The sequence below is a fragment of the Anomaloglossus baeobatrachus genome, chromosome 10 (genome assembly GCF_048569485.1).
Source record: "Anomaloglossus baeobatrachus isolate aAnoBae1 chromosome 10, aAnoBae1.hap1, whole genome shotgun sequence".
In the NCBI taxonomy this organism is placed as follows: Eukaryota; Metazoa; Chordata; class Amphibia; order Anura; family Aromobatidae; genus Anomaloglossus; species Anomaloglossus baeobatrachus.
The window spans coordinates 50,431,716-50,455,833 of record NC_134362.1 but is presented as its reverse complement, the minus strand read 5'-3'; the positions used below and the strand labels follow the sequence as shown (position 1 = coordinate 50,455,833).

General features: G+C 42.8%; 1 protein-coding gene across 3 annotated transcripts in view; it reads right to left on the bottom strand.

Annotated features, from left to right (window-relative positions):
- The window catches only part of DNAJC4 (DnaJ heat shock protein family (Hsp40) member C4), a 352,301-nt gene that overhangs the window by 15,530 nt on the left and 312,653 nt on the right, over positions 1-24,118 (bottom strand). Inside the window, exons 2-3 of one of the 3 annotated variants that reach the window (XM_075325953.1) lie at positions 11,421-11,520; positions 1,567-1,660 (exon numbers count right to left, since the gene is read on the bottom strand). In XM_075325953.1, coding sequence (XP_075182068.1) covers positions 1,567-1,660; positions 11,421-11,503 — 177 coding nt within the window. In that variant the 5' untranslated portion in view covers positions 11,504-11,520. The remainder of the gene's footprint in view (positions 1-1,566; positions 1,661-11,420; positions 11,521-24,118) is intronic. The other 2 variants (XM_075325952.1, XM_075325954.1) reach the window with 2 other exon arrangements.

Sequence of the window (24,118 nt, the reverse complement as noted above, 5' to 3'; positions counted from 1 at the left end):
TTGTCATCCAGATTCTGGATGAGTGAAAAGCCTCAGCATGCTGCGATTGTCTTGATGTTTGTGGCGTCTGCTGCACATGCTGGGACCTGAGCTGCCTTTTATCCGCAGTCGCCTCTTTTTGCGACATGGAAGCGGTTATATACAGGTTACAGGTATGTGTGCTCCCATATGGTTCTACTTTTAATTTATCTAGGAGGCCGCATGGCACAATGAAATATAGAATATAGAGTAGGACCCTCTATTGAGATCTGCCGTGACGTTGGCAGGGGTGGCCCAAAAAATTGATCAATTATTTGCTAAAAATTTCATTTCGTATTATAGTACAATTGGAATAAATGTGTGAATTTGCACTTTTTATATGATGCATGCCACTCTCAGATCATGCTGGCTCCTCTCTGTCTTTTTTCGTAAGGGGGTTAGGTAAATGTCCTACTACTGCAGGTGTTCAGCTAATAGAATGGGTTCCTTAAAGGGAACCTGTCATCAGAAATTTAGCTATAAAGCTAAAAGTTCCCCCCTCCGCAGCTCCTGGGCTGCATTCTAGGAAGCTTCCTATAGTTTTTTTGGCACCTTTTATACCAAAATAAACACTTTGTAAACTGGTACCTTTTCGTATGCAAATTTCTAAAATCTTCCATGGGGGCGGGCTGCCTGGGGTCCGTTGCTGTCCTCCTGCAGATTTACGCCGCCCCCGAACGCTGAATTTCAAAAGCTCAGGACGCCGCCCCTGGGTGCCCGTGGTCCCGCGCATGCGCTGTTCCACTGTAGCGGTGCCGTGCACTGCGTGCACGTGTGACCGCTAGTGACGCTTTGCGCGGGCACGAGGTTAAGGGCGGCGCTGTGAGTGTCATCAGTAAGTGCCGCCCATAACCTCGTGACCGCACTTTCCCCTATGACTCCAGCGTTATGCTCAAGCGCTCGCTGGCCTGATGCCCGGACGTCCCCTCCTTCCCATCTATTTCCTGCTGCTGAGCATAGGTGTGGAACCTATCTAGGGTGGTGAGGGACCCAGGGACCAGCAGTCGGTATGGTCAGGGTTCACCATCTTCCCTCTCCCTAGACACAGGGGTTCCCTTCCCTTTCGCTGTGCGCTTGGTAATTCCCTGTACTTAGCGTGACATAAAGATCCTTTTACACATAACAATATACGAAAAATTGTTTGTAAGAACGCTCACTGCTCTCAATTATTGACCCATGTAAACACGGAAGCAATCAGATGATGAACGAGCCAACTCGGATACATCAGATCACCGGGGGTCAGACTCCTGATACCCCTGAGAGAAGAGGCCACGGACCCCTCACTTATTACAGTACAGTACATGAGGCCTTGGCTGTGATACTGCAGATCTGTCTCACTCACAGCCACAACCAAAGGTACTTATCTGTGCCTGGTAAATAATGAGGGGGATGCGGCCCTCGCTAGAAGGCCATGACCCCGTCAGTCAGAAGATCACCAGCGACCTGATAATGACGACCTTCACTAAGTGCTGACCATCAATATCAGAATGCCAAAAACAGATTCACATTCATTATAACAGCGACACTACGGCCGTGAATAAAACTCACCTTCTTTGACATGGTGAAAAAGGCATTCTTGATTTCTTCACTTGTGGCTTTTCGCCCAACACCTAGGACTTGATAATAGTCCTTAAGACTTGACCTTAAACAGAATTTAACATAAAAGAAAAAAGAAAACATTAACAAATAGGTGTGTATACATGCAATATCTACATTATATACACACCCCCAACAATATTATAATACCAAGAACACATGGACGGAAAGACATGATACTGATATGCAAAGGATGAAAAAATGAAGGTACGTCACCCCGATCCTATTCCCTGGGTTATAGTGTGTGGTGGAATAAGTTCCCCTCTAGTGTTCATTCAGGAACACTAACATCTCGCCATTGTATTGATCTGGTGGTGGAACAAGTGGAACGGCCATTTCTACAAACTGTCTCAGGAGCGCTACTAGGTGTGCTGTGGAAATCCTATCATCATCTGGTTATTTTCTCCCTGCTCTTTATTTCCTCCTGAGCACTTATTGTCTTATACAGTGAGGAAAAAAAGTATTTAGTCAGCCACCAATTGTGCCAGTTCTCCCACTTAAAAAGATGAGAGAGGCCTGTAATTGACATCATAGGTGAACACAACTATGAGAGACAAAATGAGAAAACAAATCCAGAAAATCACCTAATTTGGTAAGATTTTTTTGCAACTTATGGTGGAAAATAAGTATTTGGTCAATAACAAAAGTTAATCTCAATATTTTGTTCTATATCCTTTATTGGCAATGACAGAGGGGAAATGTTTTCTGTAAGTCTTCACAAGGTTGGCACACACTGTTGGTGGTATGTTGGACCATTCCTCCTTGCAGATCTCCTCTAGAGCAGTGATGCTTTGGGCCTGTCGCTGGGGAACACTGCCTTTCAACTCCCACCAAAGCTTTTCTATGGGGTTGAGATCTGGAGACTGGCTAGGCCACTCCAGGACCTTCATATGCTTCTTACGAAGCCACTCCTTTGTTGCTCTGGCGTTGTGCTTTTGATCATTATCATGCTGAAAGACCCAGCCACGTTTCATCTTCAATGCCCTTGCTGATGGAAGGAGCTTTGCACTCAATATATCACGATACATGGCCGCAATCATTCTTTCATCTACATGGATCAGTCGTCCTGGTCCCTTTGCAGAGGAACAGCCCCAAAGCATGATGTTGCCACCCCCATGCTTCACAGTAGGTATGGTGTTCTTTGGATGCAACTTCGCATTCTGTCTCCTCCAAACACGACGAGTTGTATTTCTACCAAACAGTTCTAATTTGGTTTCATCCGACCATATGACATTCTCCCAATACTCTTCTGGATAATCCAAATGGTCTCTAGAAAAGTTCCGACGGGCCCGGACATGTACTGGCTTAAGCAGGGGAACGTGTGTGGAACTGCAGGATCTGAGTACCTGGCGGTATAGTGTGTTACTGATGGTAGCCTTTGTTATGGTGGTCCCAGCTCTATGCTGGTCATTCACTAGGTCCCCCCGTGTGGTTAGGGGATTTTGCTCACCATTCTTGTGATCATTTTGACCCCACAGAGTGAGATCTTGCGTGGAGCCTCAGATGGAGGGAGATTATCAGAGGTGATGTATCTCTTCCATTTTCTTATTTTTGCTCCCACAGTTGATTTCATCACACCAAGCTGCTCGCCTATTGCAGATTCAGTCTTCCCAGCCTGGTGCAGGGCTACAATTTTGTTTCTGGTGTCCTTTGACAGCTGTTTGGTCTTCACCATTGTGGAGTTTGAAGTGTGACTGTTTGATGTTGTGGACAGGTGTCTCTTATACTGATAACAAGTTCAAACAGGTGCCATTACTAAAGGTAATGAGTGGAGGACAGAGGAGCCTCTTAAAGAAGAAGTTACAGGTCTATGAGAGTCAGAAATCTTGCATGTTTTTAGACGACTAAATACAAATTTTCGACCATAATTTGCACATAAAATCTTGCCAAATCAGACAAGGTGATTTTCTGGATTTATTTTCTTATTTTCTCGCTCATAGTTGTGGTCACCTATGATGTTAATTACAGGCCTCTCTCATCTTTTTACGTGGGAGAACTTGCACAATTGGTATTGTATCTCCGTGTGCGCTAGCTGTGTGATAGAGTTTTGGTTTCCCTGTTTGTCCATATCTGTGGGTTCAACCACTCTTATTCCAGTCTTCCCTTGGGGTGGGGGAGAGGGGGTATTAGATCAGGGCTGTTCAGGAGCAGGGCAAGGAAGGCGGCCCAGACATCTTCAACATCAGAGGTAACTCTGGGATCAGGGATAGCTACGCCCCCCCCCCTAGCCTTAAGACCAGATTAGGAGCCCCTGTCCCCTATTATCCCCTCACACCCCTTGACAGATGTTTTGTTTCTACTTTTTCATCATTTCCATATGATTTACCTGTCTAACTATGATTTCCATAAAACCATTAGTACTATAATTTCAATATTGAGGAGAGTCTATATCAGTACACATGCAGTACATCATACTGCAAAATTGGTACAGGGTGAGAAGAGTCGTCTCATTATCGTTAAAGGGTGACTGAATTAATCGGATTCTCAACTACAGAACAATTAATGGCCCCAAGGTGCTGCACAGATTTAACGACATGTATACTCACCTCATGGACTGTAGCCACTCCTCCACTCTCAGTGATATGTCCCCAAATTGGTCTCCTGACAAATAATAGCAATTGACCGCTGCAGCCAATCAACACCAACTGATTCTCTGAAGCCTTCACATTTACATCTTAGCTGGAAAAAAACTCCACTGACCCTCTGCTTAGATGTACAGTTAGGTCCAGAAATATTTGGACAGTGACACAATTTTGGCGAGTTGGGCTCTGCATGCCACCACATTGGATTTGAAATGAAACCTCTACAACAGAATTCAAGTGCAGATTGTAACGTTTAATTTGAAGGTTTGAACAAAAATATCTGATAGAAATTGTAGGAATTGTACACATTTCTTTACAAACACTCCACATTTTAAGAGGTCAAAAGTAATTGGACAAATAAACCAAACCCAAACAAAATATTTTTATTTTCAATATTTTGTTACGAATCCTTTGGAGGCAATCACTGCCTTAAGTCTGGAACCCATGGACATCACCAAACGCTGGGTTTCCTCCTTCTTAATGCTTTGCCAGGCCTTTACAGCCGCAGCCTTCAGGTCTTGCTTGTTTGTGGGTCTTTCCGTCTTAAGTCTGGATTTGAGCAAGTGAAATGCATGCTCAATTGGGTTAAGATCTGGTGATTGACTTGGCCATTGCAGAATGTTCCACTTTTTTGCACTCATGAACTCCTGGGTAGCTTTGGCTGTATGCTTGGGGTCATTGTCCATCTGTACTATGAAGCGCCGTCCGATCAACTTTGCGGCATTTGGCTGAATCTGGGCTGAAAGTATATCCCGGTACACTTCAGAATTCATCCGGCTACTCTTGTCTGCTGTTATGTCATCAATAAACACAAGTGACCCAGTGCCATTGAAAGCCATGCATGCCCATGCCATCACGTTGCCTCCACCATGTTTTACAGAGGATGTGGTGTGCCTTGGATCATGTGCCGTTCCCTTTCTTCTCCAAACTTTTTTCTTCCCATCATTCTGGTACAGGTTGATCTTTGTCTCATCTGTCCATAGAATACTTATCCAGAACTGAGCTGGCTTCATGAGGTGTTTTTCAGCAAATTTAACTCTGGCCTGTCTATTTTTGGAATTGATGAATGGTTTGCATCTAGATGTGAACCCTTTGTATTTACTTTCATGGAGTCTTCTCTTTACTGTTGACTTAGAGACAGATACACCTACTTCACTGAGAGTGTTCTGGACTTCAGTTGATGTTGTGAACGGGTTCTTCCTCACCAAAGAAAGTATGCGGCGATCATCCACCACTGTTGTCATCCGTGGACGCCCAGGCCTTTTTGAGTTCCCAAGCTCACCAGTCAATTCCTTTTTTCTCAGAATGTACCCGACTGTTGATTTTGCTACTCCAAGCATGTCTGCTATCTCTCTGATGGATTTTTTCTTTTTTTTCAGCCTCAGGATGTTCTGCTTCACCTCAATTGAGAGTTCCTTAGACCGCATGTTGTCTGGTCACAGCAACAGCTTCCAAATGCAAAACCACACACCTGTAATCAACTCCAGACCTTTTAACTACTTCATTGATTACAGGTTAATGAGGGAGACGCCTTCACAGTTAATTGCAGCCCTTAGAGTCCCTTGTCCAATTACTTTTGGTCCTTTGAAAAAGAGGAGGCTATGCATTACAGAGCTATGATTCCTAAACCCTTTCTCCGATTTGGATGTGAAAACTCTCATATTGCAGCTGGGAGTGTGCACTTTCAGCCCATATTATATATATAATTGTATTTCTGAACATGTTTTTGTAAACAGCTAAAATAACAAAACTTGTGTCACTGTCCAAATATTTCTGGCCCTGACTGTAATTGGGAAGGATGCAGACAATCAGCGGGTGCTGATTGGCTGCAGCGGTAACGTGGTACTGTTTGTGTCATCAGACTGGCAGGGAACACAGGACAGAGAGCCGCTTAGGTTGAGAGTTAATTATAACTTTTTTTTCTTAATGCAGCACCTAGGGCCATTGAATAGGGCTCGATCCACCCCTCTTAATGAAAGATGACTGCACTATTGAACTGCAGATGAGGCAGAAAACCAATATACAACCAGATAAGATGCTACCCCCTGGTCGCTGGGGCAGAACGTTGTATCCATTCTTTTATACCCAAAGCAGCGGCCGTAAAGCGCACACAAACTGCTGCACTGTCAATACGGATAATGCAGGAAGGGAGTGTATCTGCTCTCTGGAATTATACAAAATTAAAGGGGTTGTCCACTACATTTACAATGATGGCCTACCCTTAGGATAAGTCATCAATGTCTGATCAGCCGCGATACGACACTCCGCACCCCGCCAATCAGCTGTTCCTGGTCCCGGCAGCGACAGCAGGCAACCGGAAATGCTCAGTTCTGGAGCTGCCCCATGTTCTGATAGTGGCCGCAGCCAGGTACTGCACATCCGCCACCCATTCTAATAAGGCCCTGTGCGCACTAGACGTTTTTGCTGCATTTTTTGTGCAGAAAACGCTGTGACATTGCTTCCCCAGCAATGTCTATGGGTTTTCAGAAGGGCTGTCCGCACACAGCGTTTTTTTGTAGCTGCGTTTTTGTGGTCAATTATTTCTGCGTTTTTCACTCATTGAATGCAGTGCACAAAAACGCAGCCAAAAACACAGCCAAAAAACACGGTAAAAATCGCACAAAAAACGCCCCCGCAGTAAAAACGCAGGTGCGTTTTTGCGGACAAAAACACACAAAAAAACGTAGCGTGAAAAAAACGCCTAGTGCGCACATAGCCTAAATGGGAGGCAGATGAGCAGTACCCGGCAGTGGCTGCTATCAGAAGACGGGGCAGCTCCAGAACTGAGCAGTTCCGGCTGTCTGATGCCAATGCCGGGACTGAGATCAGCTGATCGGGGGGTTGTGGGATGTCGGACCCCGGCCGATCAGACATTGATGACCTATCCCAAGGATAGCCCGTGAATGTCAATGTACTGGAGAACCTCTCTAAATAAATAGCCATAATGCATTCAATTTATAAAACTAAACTTAAAAAAAAAACCACATAAAGCAAAGGAGAATTACATGCAAATTTGTCACGAAAGTTGTGTTCATTAGTTCGACATTCAGCCCTTTAAATCCCCAAATCTACAACTTGGGTGATCAACCCTCCGTCACCCTTTAGTGAACGTTATGGGTTGGCCAGTGCTGACTTACTATATTCTATATTATACACAGATTTATGTATGATGTGGGATACAAAAAAAAATTGATTTACGCAGAAATGGACAAGTCTGTAATAACATGGGGCGCCTATAGGTTTGCTTTTTTTTTAAGCAGTAATGTAGAATGTATAAATCACTCAAGAAACCTGGCGGAGACCTTGGAAGGAATTCCCAGAATTTATTAAAGTGCTGATCCTCCCACACATCTTTACAAAGAGCAGCCACCTTTATCTATTGTTGACACCACTCTCGAGGGGAATGGTCGGTGCAAAACATCTACGATCGCATGGTGTAAGGAATATATCCTTAAGACTCCCGGCTAATCCACACGAGGCGCGGCGTACTGGTCATTCCTGGGCCCTTGTGCGTATATGAGTGACAGTTATGGGATGGCCATCTGGCCGAGGAAGTAATAGGGTCATAGGGTTTTACTCTGGAGACGAGGGTTGGCTTTGACACCGCTTGTGTAATCTAATGAGGAAGCAATTTAAAGCCTAGGTGGGATCTGATCAATTATTCTAAAGGCGGTAAATAATCGCAATGGTATCGGGTAACGCTGGGGTCACGAGTTCAGTTCCAATATTTCGAGCATCTGGAAGATTTTACATCCTCGCTGTGGCACATCAGTCTCTCCCCCAAAGTTCAAAAACACAGGTAATAGGGTAATGTCTTAACCTCTCAATGTGTGTGGTAAGGAAACTCAATTATGTTTCAGGGAATAAACACAATTCTCCATAATGGCTGCGAACGCCGGAATGACAGGTGGCTTATTCTAGCTTATGTATTGATATACTAATGGAATAGTCGGGGGTTTTCAGCTTTTGTGCACTCAGTGTTCACATTTCCGTAATTGCTTCTATTTACAATCAAACAAAATCCCACTACTCACTAGATTTTATGCTTGTTCAGTCCTTTATTAACATTCTGCCGGGATTATCTTTGAGTTTGGATTATTTATTCTATGAGTCCCCCGCAAGGTGGGGTGGAGTGCCGATCAGATTGTGGATTATACTACTGCTTTTATTTAATACTCTGCCTGATCCGAATGTACAGTTAGGTCCAGAAATATTTGGACAGTGACACAAGTTTTGTTATTTTAGCTGTTTACAAAAACATGTTCAGAAATACAATTATATATATAATATGGGCTGAAAGTGCACACTCCCAGCTGCAATATGAGAGTTTTCACATCCAAATCGGAGAAAGGGTTTAGGAATCATAGCTCTGTAATGCATAGCCTCCTCTTTTTCAAGGGACCAAAAGTAATTGGACAAGGGACTCTAAGAGCTGCAATTAACTCTGAAGGCGTCTCCCTCGTTAACTTGTAATCAATGAAGTAGTTAAAAGGTCTGGGGTTGATTACAGGTGTGTCGTTTTGCATTTGGAAGCTGTTGCTGTGACCAGACAACATGCGGTCTAAGGAACTCTCAATTGAGGTGAAGCAGAACATCCTGAGGCTAAAAAAAAAGAAAAAATCCATCAGAGAGATAGCAGACATGCTTGGAGTAGCAAAATCAACAGTCGGGTACATTCTGAGAAAAAAGGAATTGACTGGTGAGCTTGGGAACTCAAAAAGGCCTGGGCGTCCACGGATGACAACAGTGGTGGATGATCGCCGCATACTTACTTTGGTGAAGAAGAACCCGTTCACAACATAAACTGAAGTCCAGAACACTCTCAGTGAAGTAGGTGTATCTGTCTCTAAGTCAACAGTAAAGAGAAGACTCCATGAAAGTAAATACAAAGGGTTCACATCTAGATGCAAACCATTCATCAATTCCAAAAATAGACAGGCCAGAGTTACATTTGCTGAAAAACACCTCATGAAGCCAGCTCAGTTCTGGAAAAGTATTCTATGGACAGATGAGACAAAGATCAACCTTTACCAGAATGATGGGAAGAAAAAAGTTTGGAGAAGAAAGGGAACGGCACATGATCCAAGGCACACCACATCCTCTGTAAAACATGGTGGAGGCAACGTGATGGCATGGGCATGCATGGCTTTCAATGGCACTGGGTCACTTGTGTTTATTGATGACATAACAGCAGACAAGAGTAGCCGGATGAATTCTGAAGTGTACCGGGATATACTTTCAGGCCAGATTCAGCCAAATGCCGCAAAGTTGATTGGACGGCGCTTCATAGTACAGATGGACAATGACCCCAAGCATACAGCCAAAGCTACCCAGGAGTTCATGAGTGCAAAAAAGTGGAACATTCTGCAATGGCCAAGTCAATCACCAGATCTTAACCCAATTGAGCATGCATTTCACTTGCTCAAATCCAGACTTAAGACGGAAAGACCCACAAACAAGCAAGACCTGAAGGCTGCGGCTGTAAAGGCCTGGCAAAGCATTAAGAAGGAGGAAACCCAGCGTTTGGTGATGTCCATGGGTTCCAGACTTAAGGCAGTGATTGCCTCCAAAGGATTCGCATCAAAATATTGAAAATAAAAATATTTTGTTTGGGTTTGGTTTATTTGTCCAATTACTTTTGACCTCCTAAAATGTGGAGTGTTTGTAAAGAAATGTGTACAATTCCTACAATTTCTATCAGATATTTTTGTTCAAACCTTCAAATTAAACGTTACAATCTGCACTTGAATTCTGTTGTAGAGATTTCATTTCAAATCCAATGTGGTGGCATGCAGAGCCCAACTCGCGAACATTGTGTCACTGGCCAAATATTTCTGGACCTAACTGTATGCCTCCAGGCTGTGTAAGGGCTATTTGACTAAGAAGGAGAGTGATGGGGTGCTACACCAGATGACCTGGTCTCCACAGTCACCAGACCTGAACCCACTCGAGATGGTTTGGGGTGAGCTGGGCCGCAGAGTGAAGGCAAAAGGGCCAACAAGTGCTAAGCATCTCTGGGAACTCCTTCAAGACTGTTGGAAAACCATTTCCGGTGACTACCTCTTGAAGCTCATCAAGAGAATGCCAAGAGTGTGCAAAGCAGTAATCAAAGCAAAAGGTGGCTACTTTGAAGAACCTAGAATATAAGACATATTTTCAGTTGTTTCACACTTTTTTGTTAAGTATTTCATTCCACATGTGTTAATTCATAGTTTTGATGCCTTCAGTGTGAATCTACAATTTTCAGAGTCATAAACAATAAATAAAGAAAATAAAGAAAACTCTTTGAATGAGGTGTGTCGAAACGTTTGGTCTGTACTGTATATATGTATATGTATAAATATATAAATTAACAGTGCATCTCAAAATAGGAAACTTTACAATATGTGTTATCATAAAAATCTGCTTCTTTCTCCTTCTGCACTGATATTTCACTCTCAATTCAGAGTTTTAACTTGATTTCAGTGAATTCACATTTTGCCATTACTGAGATAGGAGATGACAGTTAGTGCTCATAAAGTTCTATGGAGGACTGTAACTGATGTGTCAGGAAAACTTGTTGTTAAACAGTTTGTAATTTTACAGAAACTAATTTAATGAGATCTCATAATTGTCAAACCAGTTGTTTTCCTTTGTGAACAATATTCTTTTTCTTAATTGCATGCATTTTGTATTTTAGGCTAAAAATCATGAAATCCTTTCCATTTGCCATTTATTGCCTCTGTGATGCACTGTCTATTACTGGCTGCAGAATGAGTTATCTGAGAATCTGTCAGTGAGCTCATTCTGATGGCCCAATAGGAAAGTTTCTAACACTCTCAAATTTTTCTGACCTCTTCTCAGCTGATTTATGACCACGGACCACATCAAAGTTGAATGTGCAGGGAAACCAAAAAGGCTGTAAAAGCAACATTTTTTTAATGAAACCCAAATGCAAAAATAATGGTAGGATAAAATACATATATTTTACTACCATGTCATTAAAAAATGTTTTTTTAAAGAGAACTCAATATGACGTCAGTATGTATTAAGTGCGCCACTTACCATAATAATGTCTCATTTATGTTGGGGATATTAGGAAAGGCCTCAGTGCAGGGAGCAAATAACACCTACAGTATATACTACTTATACAGAATCCAGGTAGGTAGGGGGTGCAATGACAGAGGGGGTGTCACAAATGCTCCTCACTTATTAGCTATGGCCCGCGATACATACACCACTTACCGTGAATGTGTTCCAGCACAGCGATGAGTCTGTACCATACATAGCTGGAGCCCTTCTTTACATAATCCACGCCATAACATCATGGGTCATGTTAATCCCTGTGATTTAAGAGACAATTGTGTTAGTGGTAAATCAGAGCTCAGGTTCCATTAAATTACCCTAAAATATCACGGTTATTATCACACATAATCGAATACATGTGCTTACTGCTGTGAGTTGCCAGTTATAGTTTTTTCTCACTGTGGTTCATTATTGCATTAACTAATTGATTCTTGTTTTAGCCTCGGCTCATTTACTGACAAATCTTTGACTCACGATTTTGTTGCTTATCTTCCCTTATCCCAAGGATAAGCCATCAATGTAAAAGTAGTGGACAACCTCTTTAGGCCATATTCACACGTTGAGTATTTGGTCAGTATTTTACCTCAGTATCTGTAAGGCCTTGTGCGCACTAGGCGTTTTTGCCGCATTTTTAGTGGCGTTTTTTACCGCGTTTTTGTGCTGAAAACGCAGTGACATTGCTTCCCCAGCAATGTCAATGGGTTTTCATAAGTGCTGTCCGCACACAGCGTTTTTTTTTAGCTGCGTTTTTGTGGTGACCACAAAAACGCAGCATGTCAATTATTTCTGCGTTTTTCACTGCGTTTTTCACCCATTGAATTCAATGAGATGTTAAAAACGCAATGAAAAACGCATATAGCCGCGTTTCTATGACTAAAAACGCAGCTATAAACGCAAGGGGTGGGCACTACAGTGACGTGTACAGGAAGAGGATTCCTTCTGTTGGTAAACACAGAAACGTGAATCCTCCCGGTACCGTCACCGCTGCTTCCACCTCCCGTCCTGTGCATGTCAGCTCCGTGCGGCCCATGTCTGGGCGGGAGGTGGAGGCAGCGGCGAAAACAAAAGTGAACAGTAGAAAAAAAAAAATGTCATATATACTCACCTGTCTGCAGGGTCCCGGTGCCATGCCCGCTCCCAGCCCCTGTCTCGGTACCGCCGCTCCGGCTGTGTGCAGTCTCCCCGGGGCAGGACCTTGCTTGCAGGACCTGGCGGTGGATCACCTGATGCAGTCACCTGACGCATCAGCTGATCGTAGTCTCGCCGGCTTTTTCGCGCCCGGCCGGCTATCAGCTGATCCTGCTGTCAGGGGACTTCATCAGCTGATTACCGGCAGCTCTTGCAGCGATCGGACGGGATCAGACTCCTGTCCAATCGATCGCTCCAGGAGCTGCCGGTAATCAGCACAACACATAAGTGAGTATTATTTTTTTTTTTTTTTTCTACTGATGCATCAGCTGATTGTATAATCGGCTTTTATACAATCAGCTGATGTGTGATGGGATTCACATCCTTGAACCTGACAGATCATCTGATCGGTATGCCTTCCAGCAAACCGATCAGATGATATTGGATCCTGATTGGACGGCGCGGGACCCTGACCCAGGATTACTGCGGAGGGGGGTTTATTTCAATAAAGATGGAGTCACTAATTGTGTTGTGTTTTATTTCTAATAAAAATATTTTTCTGTGTGTTGTGTTTTTTTTTTTATCTGTACTAGAAATTCATGGTGGCCATGTCTAATATTGGCGTGACACCATGAATTTCGGGCTTAGGGCTAGCTGATAATATACAGCTAGCCCTAACTCCATTATTACACGGCTAGCCACCCGGCTTCAGGGCAGCTGGAAGAGTTGGATACAGCGCCAGAAGATGGAGGTTCTATGAAAGCGCCATTTTCTGGGGTGGCTGCGGACTGCAATTCGCAGTGGGGGTGCCCAGAAAGCATGGGCACCCTGCACTGTGGATTCCAATCCACAGCTGCCTAGTTGTACCCGGCTGGACTCAAAAATTAGGCGAAGCCCACGTCATTTTTTTTTTTTAATTATTTCTGAAATAATTAAAAAAAAGGGCTTCTCTATATTTTTGGTTCCCAGCCGGGTACAAATAAGCAGCTGGGGGTTGGGGGCAGCCCGTACCTGCCTGCTGTACCCGGCTAGCATACAAAAATATGGCGAAGCCCATGTCATTTTTTTTTTCTTTTTGGGCAAAAAACTGCATACAGTCCTGGATGGAGGATGCTGAGCCTTGTAGTTCTGCAGCTGCTGTCTGCTCTCCTGCATACACTAGTGAATGGAGGATGCTGAGCCTTGTAGTTCTGCAGCTGCTGTCTGCTCTCCTGCATACACTAGTGAATGGAGGATGCTGAGACTTGTAGTTCTGCAGCTGCTGTCTGCTCTCCTGCATACACTAGTGAATGGAGGATGCTGAGACTTGTAGTTCTGCAGCTGCTGTCTGCTCTCCTGCATACACTAGTGAATGGAGGATGCTGAGACTTGTAGTTCTGCAGCTGCTGTCTGCTCTCCTGCATACACTAGTTCTGCAGCTGTCTGCTCTCCTGCATACAATGAACATTTTGAAGAAGGAAATGACATCAGACCTTTTTTTTTTTTCATCAACAATCTTTAATGGCATTGTGCACTGATTAAAAACGCAGTGAGCAAAAACGCAGCAAAAAACGCACCAAATCGCGGCAAAAACGCATGCGTTTTTGCCGCGTTTTTTAGCCGCGGGTGCGTTTTTTTAGACAAAAACGCACATAAAAACGCAGCGTGAAAAAAACGCCTAGTGCGCACATACCCTAAGGCCACGTGCACACGTTGAGTATTTAGTAAGCTTTTTACCTCAGTATCTATAAGGTCACGTGCACACATTCAGTATTTGGTGAGTTTTTTACCTCAGTATCTATAAGGTCACGTGCACACATTCAGTATTTGGTGAGTTTTTTACCTCAGTATCTATAAGGTCACGTGCACACATTCAGTATTTGGTGAGTTTTTTACCTCAGTATCTATAAGGTCACGTGCACACATTCAGTATTTGGTGAGTTTTTTACCTCAGTATCTATAAGGTCACGTGCACACATTCAGTATTTGGTGAGTTTTTTACCTCAGTATCTATAAGGTCACGTGCACACATTCAGTATTTGGTGAATTTTTTACCTCAGTATCTATAAGGCCACATGCACAAGTTGAGTATTTAGTACGTTTTTTACCTCAGTATCTGTAAGGCCATGTGTACATGTTGTGTATTTAGTGAGCATTTTTGCCTCAGTATCTATAAGGCCACGTGCACACATTCAGTATTTGGTGAGTTTTTTACCTCATTATTTGTAGCCAAAACCAGGAGTGGGTAAAAAATACAGAAGTGGTGCCCATGTTTCTATTATACTTTTCCTCTCATTGTACCACCACTGGTTATGACTACAAATACTTAGGTAAAAAACACAAACGCTCAACGTTTGCTCATGGCCTTACAGATACTGAGGTAAAAACCTCACCAAATACTCAATGTGTGAATGTAACCTTACAGATTCAGGGATGATAATCCGAATATTGGACAAAACTTGGCAATGAAAGTCTATGGGTCCTTGAAAAAAAAAACCAAAATGTACAGCAGTTGTGACCTCTGTTTTTTACGGACGCTTACAATACGTTCTCATGTTTTGATTGCAGATTTTCTGCACCTAAAACTGAATCTCTTGGCAGGAAAAACGCTGCGGAAAAAAAAACGTGAGTTTTTTGCCCCAGTTTTGCGGGTTTTTTTGCATTCTGATAGGAAAAATGCTAAAACAAATTGACAAGTCAATTGTTTGGTGCAGAATTTTTTCTGCACCAAATTTTGCAAAAAGATGGCAGGAAGCGGCGCATGCACAGATAGGACTCCGTGGCCATTTTCTTGAAGTCTATTACGTCAATCTGCGCATGGGCCATAGCCATTTTCTTGAAGTCAATATTGTCAACTGCGGGAGATTCAAAGCAGTCAGCCGGCAAATCAATGGCGGCCGCCACCGTTCAAACCCACAAGCCCGCAGCAGTATCGCCGACCCTCCACACACTGACTCTCTTGAGCCGCGACACCCCCTCGTCCGTGCCCGCAGCACCGCCTACCCTGCCTCCTGGGTCCTTCAGAGTGGCTCCATCACCGCCGCTCCCCTCTGGTGAGTATGGCTCTCACGGAAATACATTTTAAAATATGTGGCGTTCATGGCTCTCTCAGCCAAAAAGGTTCCCGACCCCTGCCCTAGGGGCAAATTGTTTTTATGGTTAATTTAACCCTATGCTGATTGGGGATTTTTTTTTAGGTTTTTGTGGTGGTTGAGCCCTAACATCGATGACTATTGCTGAAAGATGAATGTGACCTCTGACCAAAAACCCGCAAATAATATATTTGTAACACTAGCCAAGCAGTTGCAATATTGCAATAGGTACAATGTTCCAATATTGCACAGATCTTCATGCTATGTGACACCTCGCCCTAATCTAAAATTGGATTTGGAAAGTGGGAGACCCTAAAATCCCAGTATCTATAATGTCCGGAATATGTAAGGTACAGATTACAGTCTATGTAGTGTAATCAATGGAGTCTTGTACTAATTGTGTTTAGCAGTAACGAGATGTATCTTGTGATATTGGGTCAGTATCAGGTCACGGCTTGGCTTCCACATTGGGCGCAGCATGTAATTATCACCCACTGCCCGTCATCGCTATAGTCCTAATGCAAATACCCGTGTAATCGCCTACAAATGGCAGGGAATGTTTTGGCCTTCACTTCAATGTATGGTGAACTTTGTAGGCAGCAATTACTGTGAGGAATCCGGTTTGTGCCATTATTTCGTTTTCTGCTCAGAAATAAAACATAAATGATCAAACGTCGGGGGAAGGGGAGGGCGGTTTGCTGGCTGCAATGTCCATGTAATTCACATATATGAAAAGCAGTGTGGCGGAGCTACAAATATTAAAAATGCAAAAAGCACAACCATTACTTGGCTTTATTGGAATATACAGCCGGGATTTCTCCCGTATAAACAGTGCCCGGCGTTCCTTCATTCTAGGCAAGCAGAAAGTTATATACAGGACAGACATAAAAGTTGGACAGAGAAATAGGTGACCACACATAAAAGATTCAGCGTACGAGCCAAACTGCAAAAATAGTTGGGACGTTGTTGTAAAATGTAAAGAAAACTAGAATGTGATGATGTGAAAACTTCTTATCAAATCAAAAAAGGTCCGTGCAGCCTCTGTTAGGAGTCTCGACACGGAAAAAAAAACAGATATCCCTCCGGGAAGGACCTAGCCAAGGAGTGGCTCTTTTTAGGAGACCACCATAACCACCATATTAAGTGGCCCTTTCAGTCAATATCCAACTCTTGACGAGTTTAAGGATATGACAAGGGAAATACTAAGGCCAGGTATCCATCCACAGACAGCTGTTTCGGGGTATTGCCCCTCATCAGTGTGGAGTAGGATTCTGGCTAGGTGGGAGCGAAAACCTCTTATCGCCATATTTTATTCACAACAGTACATAGAACACAGATCAGAAGGGAACATTGGATATTTTCCTATTTCAGTTTGGAAATGATCCCCTATCCTAAAGATATTTGATAATTTCCAAACAGCTGAGATCCCCATCAGTCCTGAGAAAAGGGCTCAGCTGAACCACATCCGAGAGAAGAGGAGGCCGAGCACACACCTCCGCTACATTCCTTCCTTATGGGACTGATTAAGATGAGAAGTCCTAGAAGAGGCGAGAACATTTGACACTTCCCATCATAAAAATGGGGCACAGTAGAACCACCTGTGACAGAAGTGGAGGTTGAGAAAACACAGATGAGACCATGATCGTGGAACATTATTCCATTTCAGTTTGGAAATTATCCCCCATCCTAAAGATATTCAATAACTTCTGAGCCGCTGGGACCTCCACTTATCCATAGACTTCCCATCTCAATCAGTCCCACAAGGAATGTAGCTGGGGTGTGTGTGCTTGGCTTCTCCTTTTTTCGGATGTGGTTCAGCTGAGACCCATTCTCAGGATAGGTGGGGATCCCAGCAGTTCGGAAGTTATCGAATATCTTTAGGATGAGGCATAATTTCCAAACAAATGGAATAATGTTCACAATCTCATCTGTGTTTGCTCAACCTCCACTTATTTCAGATGTGGCTCTGCTGTAACCCCTTTTTATGATGGACATTTCGAAATTTCTCGCCTAGCCTTAGAAGGGGTATTATTATTATTAGTTGGGGTTTTTTTTGTGTATATTTCTTGTGTTGCTAACGACTTATCCTATATATTATATGATAATCTTATATATTATCTGCCCAATTCCGGCCTTGCAGAAGCATCCCAGATCATCACCGATCCTCCACCAAATTTCACAGTGGGTGCAAGACACTGTGGCTTGTACACCTCTCCAGGTCTCCGTTTAACCATTAGACGACCAGGTGTTGGGCAAAGCTGAAAATTAGACTCATCAGAGATTACCTTTGCGAAGGACGTATGCATGAAGCAGCATACAAGGGTATCCTGGAAGAACAGTTGCTTCCTTCTGCTCAGGCAATGTTCCCCAACTCTGAGGACTATTTTACTAGCAGGACAAGGCACCATGCCACACACCTAGGTCAATCAATGTGTGGATGAATGACCACCACATCAAAACCCTGTCATGGCCAGGCCAATCTCCAGACCTGAACCCCATTGAAAACCCCATTGAAAACCTCTGGAATGTAATCAAGAGGAATATGGATCGTCACAAGCCATCAAACAAAGAACTGCTTAAATTGTTGCACCAGGAGTGGCATAAGGTCACCCAAAAGCAGTGTGAAGACTGGTGGAAAGCAGCCAAGACGCATGAAAGCTGGGATTAAAAATCATGGTTATTCCACAAAATATTGATTTCTAAACTCCTCATGAGTTATAACATTATTAGTGTTGTTGTTTATAAATGATTATGAACTTGTTTTCTTTGCATTATTTGAGGTCTGATAGCACTGGGTTTTTTTGTTATTTTGACCATTTCTCATTTTCAGAAAATAAATACAAAATGTATTGCTTGGAAATTCGGAGACTTTGTCAGTAGTTTATAGAATAAAAGAACAATTTACATTTTACTTAAAAATAGAAAGAGAAAAATCAGGAAAACTGACAATTTTGTAGTGGTCTCTTAATTTTTGTCAGAGCTGTATATACAGTTATGCCTCGGTGTTCGTTGATAATCCGTCTGAATACAATCAATGAAAACTGAAACCAATGAAAACCGAGGCAATTATTTCCATAGGAATCAATGTAAATTCAATTAATTAGTTTGACACTCTAAAATACATACAAAAACATTTTATAGGGAATAAAGATAGTGTTTAATACTAAAAACAATAAGAAATTAATATTAAATGAGTATTAAATTAATATAAAATACTAATATAAAGAATAAATACATTTTATCTTACATTTCTTACATACATTTTGAAACTGATGAGTGGGGCGATACTCACCTAATACCACACAGAGCAGGTGAATACATTGATCACCCTTTTTTATTTTTTTTTTCTAGGAAGATATCGAAACGTGCGCGTTGGGGCACGTTTATCTTGGGCATCTTTAATCGCTATGGGTGAGTGAATATTGCTATGGGATCGCTTCATGGATTTCAAAATGTTTTGGAATAATATAATATGTGGGAGTTCCTATGTGGAAACCTTGATATAGCTGAGTTTTGTACTTCAGCAGGAAAAGTGATGATGTATTTGACAAATGAAATCTGTGATTTGTATCTGTATATAGGACAAGTGTGCTTTTTTTTACCATTTGTTTCACACTTGCATCAACTTTTTTTCATGTACATTACATCTATTTATAAATTATTGGGTCATTCCACATCAAGTGGACCAGTTTTAAAAATCGTCCCCACTCGATCTTCTCCGATTTTGCTGAAAATTTATAAGGACTTGTTCACTTAGACTGAACATTATGGCTTGGGAACCAACAAAAGATACCCAATATTAGGCTTGGGATCCTAGGCAAAGACACCCACCCTCAGGCTTCGGAACCTGCGATAAAGAGACCGCCCGCGGCTGGCCTTGCACGGCTATCGGCCATGGCTCCTAGGCGATGGGGCTGCCAATTATCGAAAGACAGCATTATTACAATTCTTAATAGGATTATAATACCAATTCTTAGGGAATTGGTTGTGGTATAACCACCATGGACCAACGCAAGGGTTTGAATAGTGCAGTTACCATTCATTGCGTATTAATAAATAACACCATGTTCAGTAGCATTTTTCTTTTCTTAAACTGAGAGACTCAAAAAAAAAAAACAATGATCCTTGTAGAGAAAAATGTGCTCTTTCTAATGATATCAGAATTAATATATTTTAGGGGTACCCTTTTTGAGAAATTTGACCTAAAAATAGGTAAAATTCGTTATTTTAAAGTTTGTCATCATATGTGGGTGTGAATATTTCCACAAATACATATGCTTTGACCGTGATATTGCAGCAATGCAAAGTCATGAAGATGTTTGGTGTACAGGGCAAAGCACCAGTTACTATTGGTTTTTGGTCTTGAGTTATAGATGGGCAAAGTTAGGCATAAATTTTATGCGAGGCGTTTTACAAGCTAATTTGACACAAAATTGCGGCCGAAATATTGTTTTGTCATAGCCGGTAATAATTTTATCGTGTTTAGCAGCAAAAGTTGAGCTAGTATGCCAAAGTTCAGCATCATAGCCAGTATAGAACTCTAATGGCTATGTGCCAAAGTTTGCAAAATCCTCTTAGCTGAAGCCGCAGCCTTGGGGGGGCCTCCAGTGAAAGGTCAACAGTGCCCAATGTATTTGAGATCTGCCCTAAAAATTTACAGAACCTCTCTTCAAACATACATGTACATCCTTACAAATTTTCAGCAAAATCGGAGAAGGTTGAGTGGGGACCACTGGTCCACTTGATGTGGAATGACCCTATTGAATATCTGTGTGGTTGATGAATATGAAAACAACTGTATACACTCTGCCATATGTGGTTATTGGCTCTCTGTGATTTTTCTTCGGGGTCTTCTTGCAAAAACCTAAATATGAATTGAAGCTTTGATATATTTTTTCAAGGAGTTTGCATTTGCCGTATTTTTGATGATGGTCATTATATGACCAGGACTACGTTTTCCCCTAGTTCTCTCATTACAAATATCGCATGTTTGGGGTGTAGTCTACTTACATATTTTTGATATGGTGCCATTTCCTGTCCTAACTTGTGTAACGTATGGATCACCCTTTGTTGTTGGAAAATTAGCAGCATAGTCACATGGGCATGCAGACAAAAACAAATAAAAAAACAAGGCAAATTTTTAGTGGAAAAAAATCAACGAAAACCGAAACCATCGATAACCGATGTCAATGAAAACCGAGGTATCACTGTATATATAAAAATAAAAATATGCCATTGCTTAAAGGGCTTTTTAGACATTGCAAACTTACACATGGGGACATGATGGCGCTTGGTCAGCACATATCTGCACGGACATTTGTCCTGTTCTAATGAATAGGAGAGGGGCATGATAGCTGTGACCAAGCACGCATCCTGTAGACTCTGTGCAGACACAAGTCATCAGCACCACTCGCTAAATAGAAAGCACCCGCTGACCATGTGTCCTGGCACCTATGTGCTGACGCAGCGTCATCACCGCCACTCTCTCCCCACATACGGAACTAAGCAGCGACGCTCAACCTTTTTAAAGTTTGTTAGCGGGTCTGTCGTCCGCTATCCCACTGATCCGTAAAAACACTCCAGAAAAAAAAATCTCCCTCCATAAGAAGCATTATGTATTGGAGGCATGTGGAGACGTAACTTTGTAAAATTTGTCTCCCTAGGTCCACACCATGTGCCATTTATAATACTTTGGTGGCAGACAGGAATCTGGGCCCCTCGGACACCTGTGCCTGGGGCACAGCAACCTTCTCTGCACCCCCTATAGATACACAAACTGCAGCAGAACCTTGGGGGAGTGGGGAACTGAGCTCAGGCCATTGAACTTTTTGTCAAGTCATATGATATTAATGATTCAGATAAGTTATAAATATCAAAGGTAAAAAAAAACCAGTGTGAACATGCACTAAAAAGAAGCAACGGGTCATTTCTTGAGACATTTCTGCTTAACGAGGTTGTCCACTACTTTTACATTCATGGCCTATCCTTAGGATAAGTCATCAATGTCTGACTGGCCGGGGTCCGACACCCTGCAACCCAACCGATCAGCTGTTCTCGGTGCCGCTGGCGGCCAGAAATGCTCAGTTCTGGAAGTCCCCAGTCAACTGATAGCGACCCCGGCCAGGTACTAGGAAGCAAATGTGCAGTGTTGGGCCTCGACTGCTATAAGAAGACGAAGCAGCTCCGGGCTACAATCGGCACTAAGGAAAGCTGATCGGTGGGGGATGCCGAGTGATCAGATATTGATGACCTATCCTAAGGATAAGCCATCTATGTAAAAGTAGTGGATAACCTCTTCAGGCCATATGTACATATTAAGTATTTGGTCATTATTTTACCTCAGTATCTGTAAGGCCACATGCACATTTTGAGTATTTAGGGAACTTTTTACCTCAGTATCTGTAAGGCCTCTGTCACACGTTCGTGCCTCCAGTTCGTGTTTGACAGTTTTTTCGCATACCGGAGACACGTACACACGTGGACCAATGTTACCCTATGGTAACAGGCACATTAACGTAAATCCACACGGAACGTGTGTCCGTGTGGATTGTATGTTTGTGCGTGTTTAAAAACGGCCGACATGTCCACGTATCTTCCGGCATCACGGGTGTCACACGGCCCGCCCCCGTACCACACAGATGTAGTGTGGATGCGGTCCCGTGTGACACGCACCGGAGAAACACGTGTCATTATAAAATTAAAAAACACATACTCAACTCCATAATCCATGCAGAATCTTCCGCAGTAAACTGTTGCTGTCGGCCGGCGCTCATTATGAGCGTGTAAAGGAGGTGGGCGCTAATCTCCGCCCCTCCGCTCGGAAGCAGCATCAGCGGGGAGTGGGCGTGGCTGGAGCCGAAGATCAGTACCCTGGACAGAAGCAAGGACCACGTGAGTATGCAAATTACCTGTTCTCCGTGTGTTATCGCGGATAGCACACGTGGACCGAACGTACTGGAGACACGTACTTACCTCACGCAACACGCAAGGAAAATAGTGTCTCGTGGCATGTGCGTGATTTTCATGTGACTGTGGCACAGGCCTAAGACCACGTGCACAAGTTGAGTATTTAGTGAGCCTTCTACCTCAGTATCTATAAGGCCACGTGCACACGTTCAGTATTTGGTCCGTATTTTACCTCAGTATCTATAAGACCGGCAACACACATCCGTGTAATTTGTACGTGTGCGGTACGTATTTGCACGTACCGGAGACACGTACACACGGAGACCTATGTTATTCAATGGTAGATGGCACACGCACGTAAAATCACACGGAACGTGTGTCCGTGTCGTAAGTACGTGTGTGCGCTTTTCTACACGGACGACATGTCCGTTTTTGGCCAGCAACACGCAGGCACGGACCCGCTTTAGTCTATGGGTCTGTGCCTGCACGGACCGCACACGGAGTATGTCCGTGTTCAGCACGTATCGTCCGTGTCCGTTTTTCATCACAAAATCTGAAACACTTGTTACCAATCTACCAGGTCAATTAATGGCAAACAACAACACCAGGATCTCATGATGAATGATTAACAACATTAATTGGGTAAGAATGCGGGCCTTTATAAACCGACAGCACACGCACAGCACACGTACGTATTTTATTTCAATACAGACATTCCACACGCACACACGGCTCGCATACGCCATCACACGGATACCATACGTACCGGAGAAATGCCCCAAAAATACGGAACACGGACCATGTCATACAGACGTTTTTTTTGCGGAAGTGTGTTTTAGGCCTAAGGCCATGTGGCACATGTTGAGTATTTAGGGAGCTTTTTACCTCAGTATCTGTAAGGCCACATGGATACATAGAGTATTTCATGACTTTTACCTTAGTATTTGTAGCCAAAACCAGGAGTGGGTAAAAAAATATAGAAGTGGTGCCTGTGTTTCTATTATACTTTTCCTCTCATTGTCCCACCCCTGGTTTTGGCTACAAATAATGAGGTAAAAAGTCACCAAATACTGAACGTGCGCACGTGGCCTTATAGATACTGAGGTAATATACTAACTACTCAATGTGTGCACGTGGCTTTACAGATACTGAAGTATTATACTAACTTCTCAATGTGTGCACGTGGCTTTACAGATACTGAGGTAAAAACCTAAAAACTCAACGTGTCCACATGGCCTTGCAGATACCAAGGTAAGAACCTCACCAAATACTCAGTGTGTGCACTGGGCCGACCAAATTATTAATAGTGGAGTGGGCTCCTGGTTTTGGGTTACAAATACTGCAAATACTCAAAGTGTGAACATGGTCTTACAGATACTGAGGTAAAAACCTCACAAAATACTCAACGTGTGCACATGGCCTAAGACCTGGGTGATTTTTCCCTTTTGCTCTTTATTTTTTTCCCCTCCATTTCGATAAAGAGCTATAATTTCTTAGCATTCCGTCGGCATAGACACAAGGGCTTGATTTATGCCGTGAGACTTGTCATTTTGATTGGTACTATTAATTTTTCTATAAAATTAACTGAATAAATAGAAAAAAAAATCAGGTGCAATGATGAATAAATGCAATTTTGACTTTTTTTTTTTATTTACGACATTCATTGTGCAGTAAAAATTACCTGGTAATGCGATTCTTCACAAGGCACCGATTACTATACCAAGCATACCGGTATATATTTTTTTCCATTAT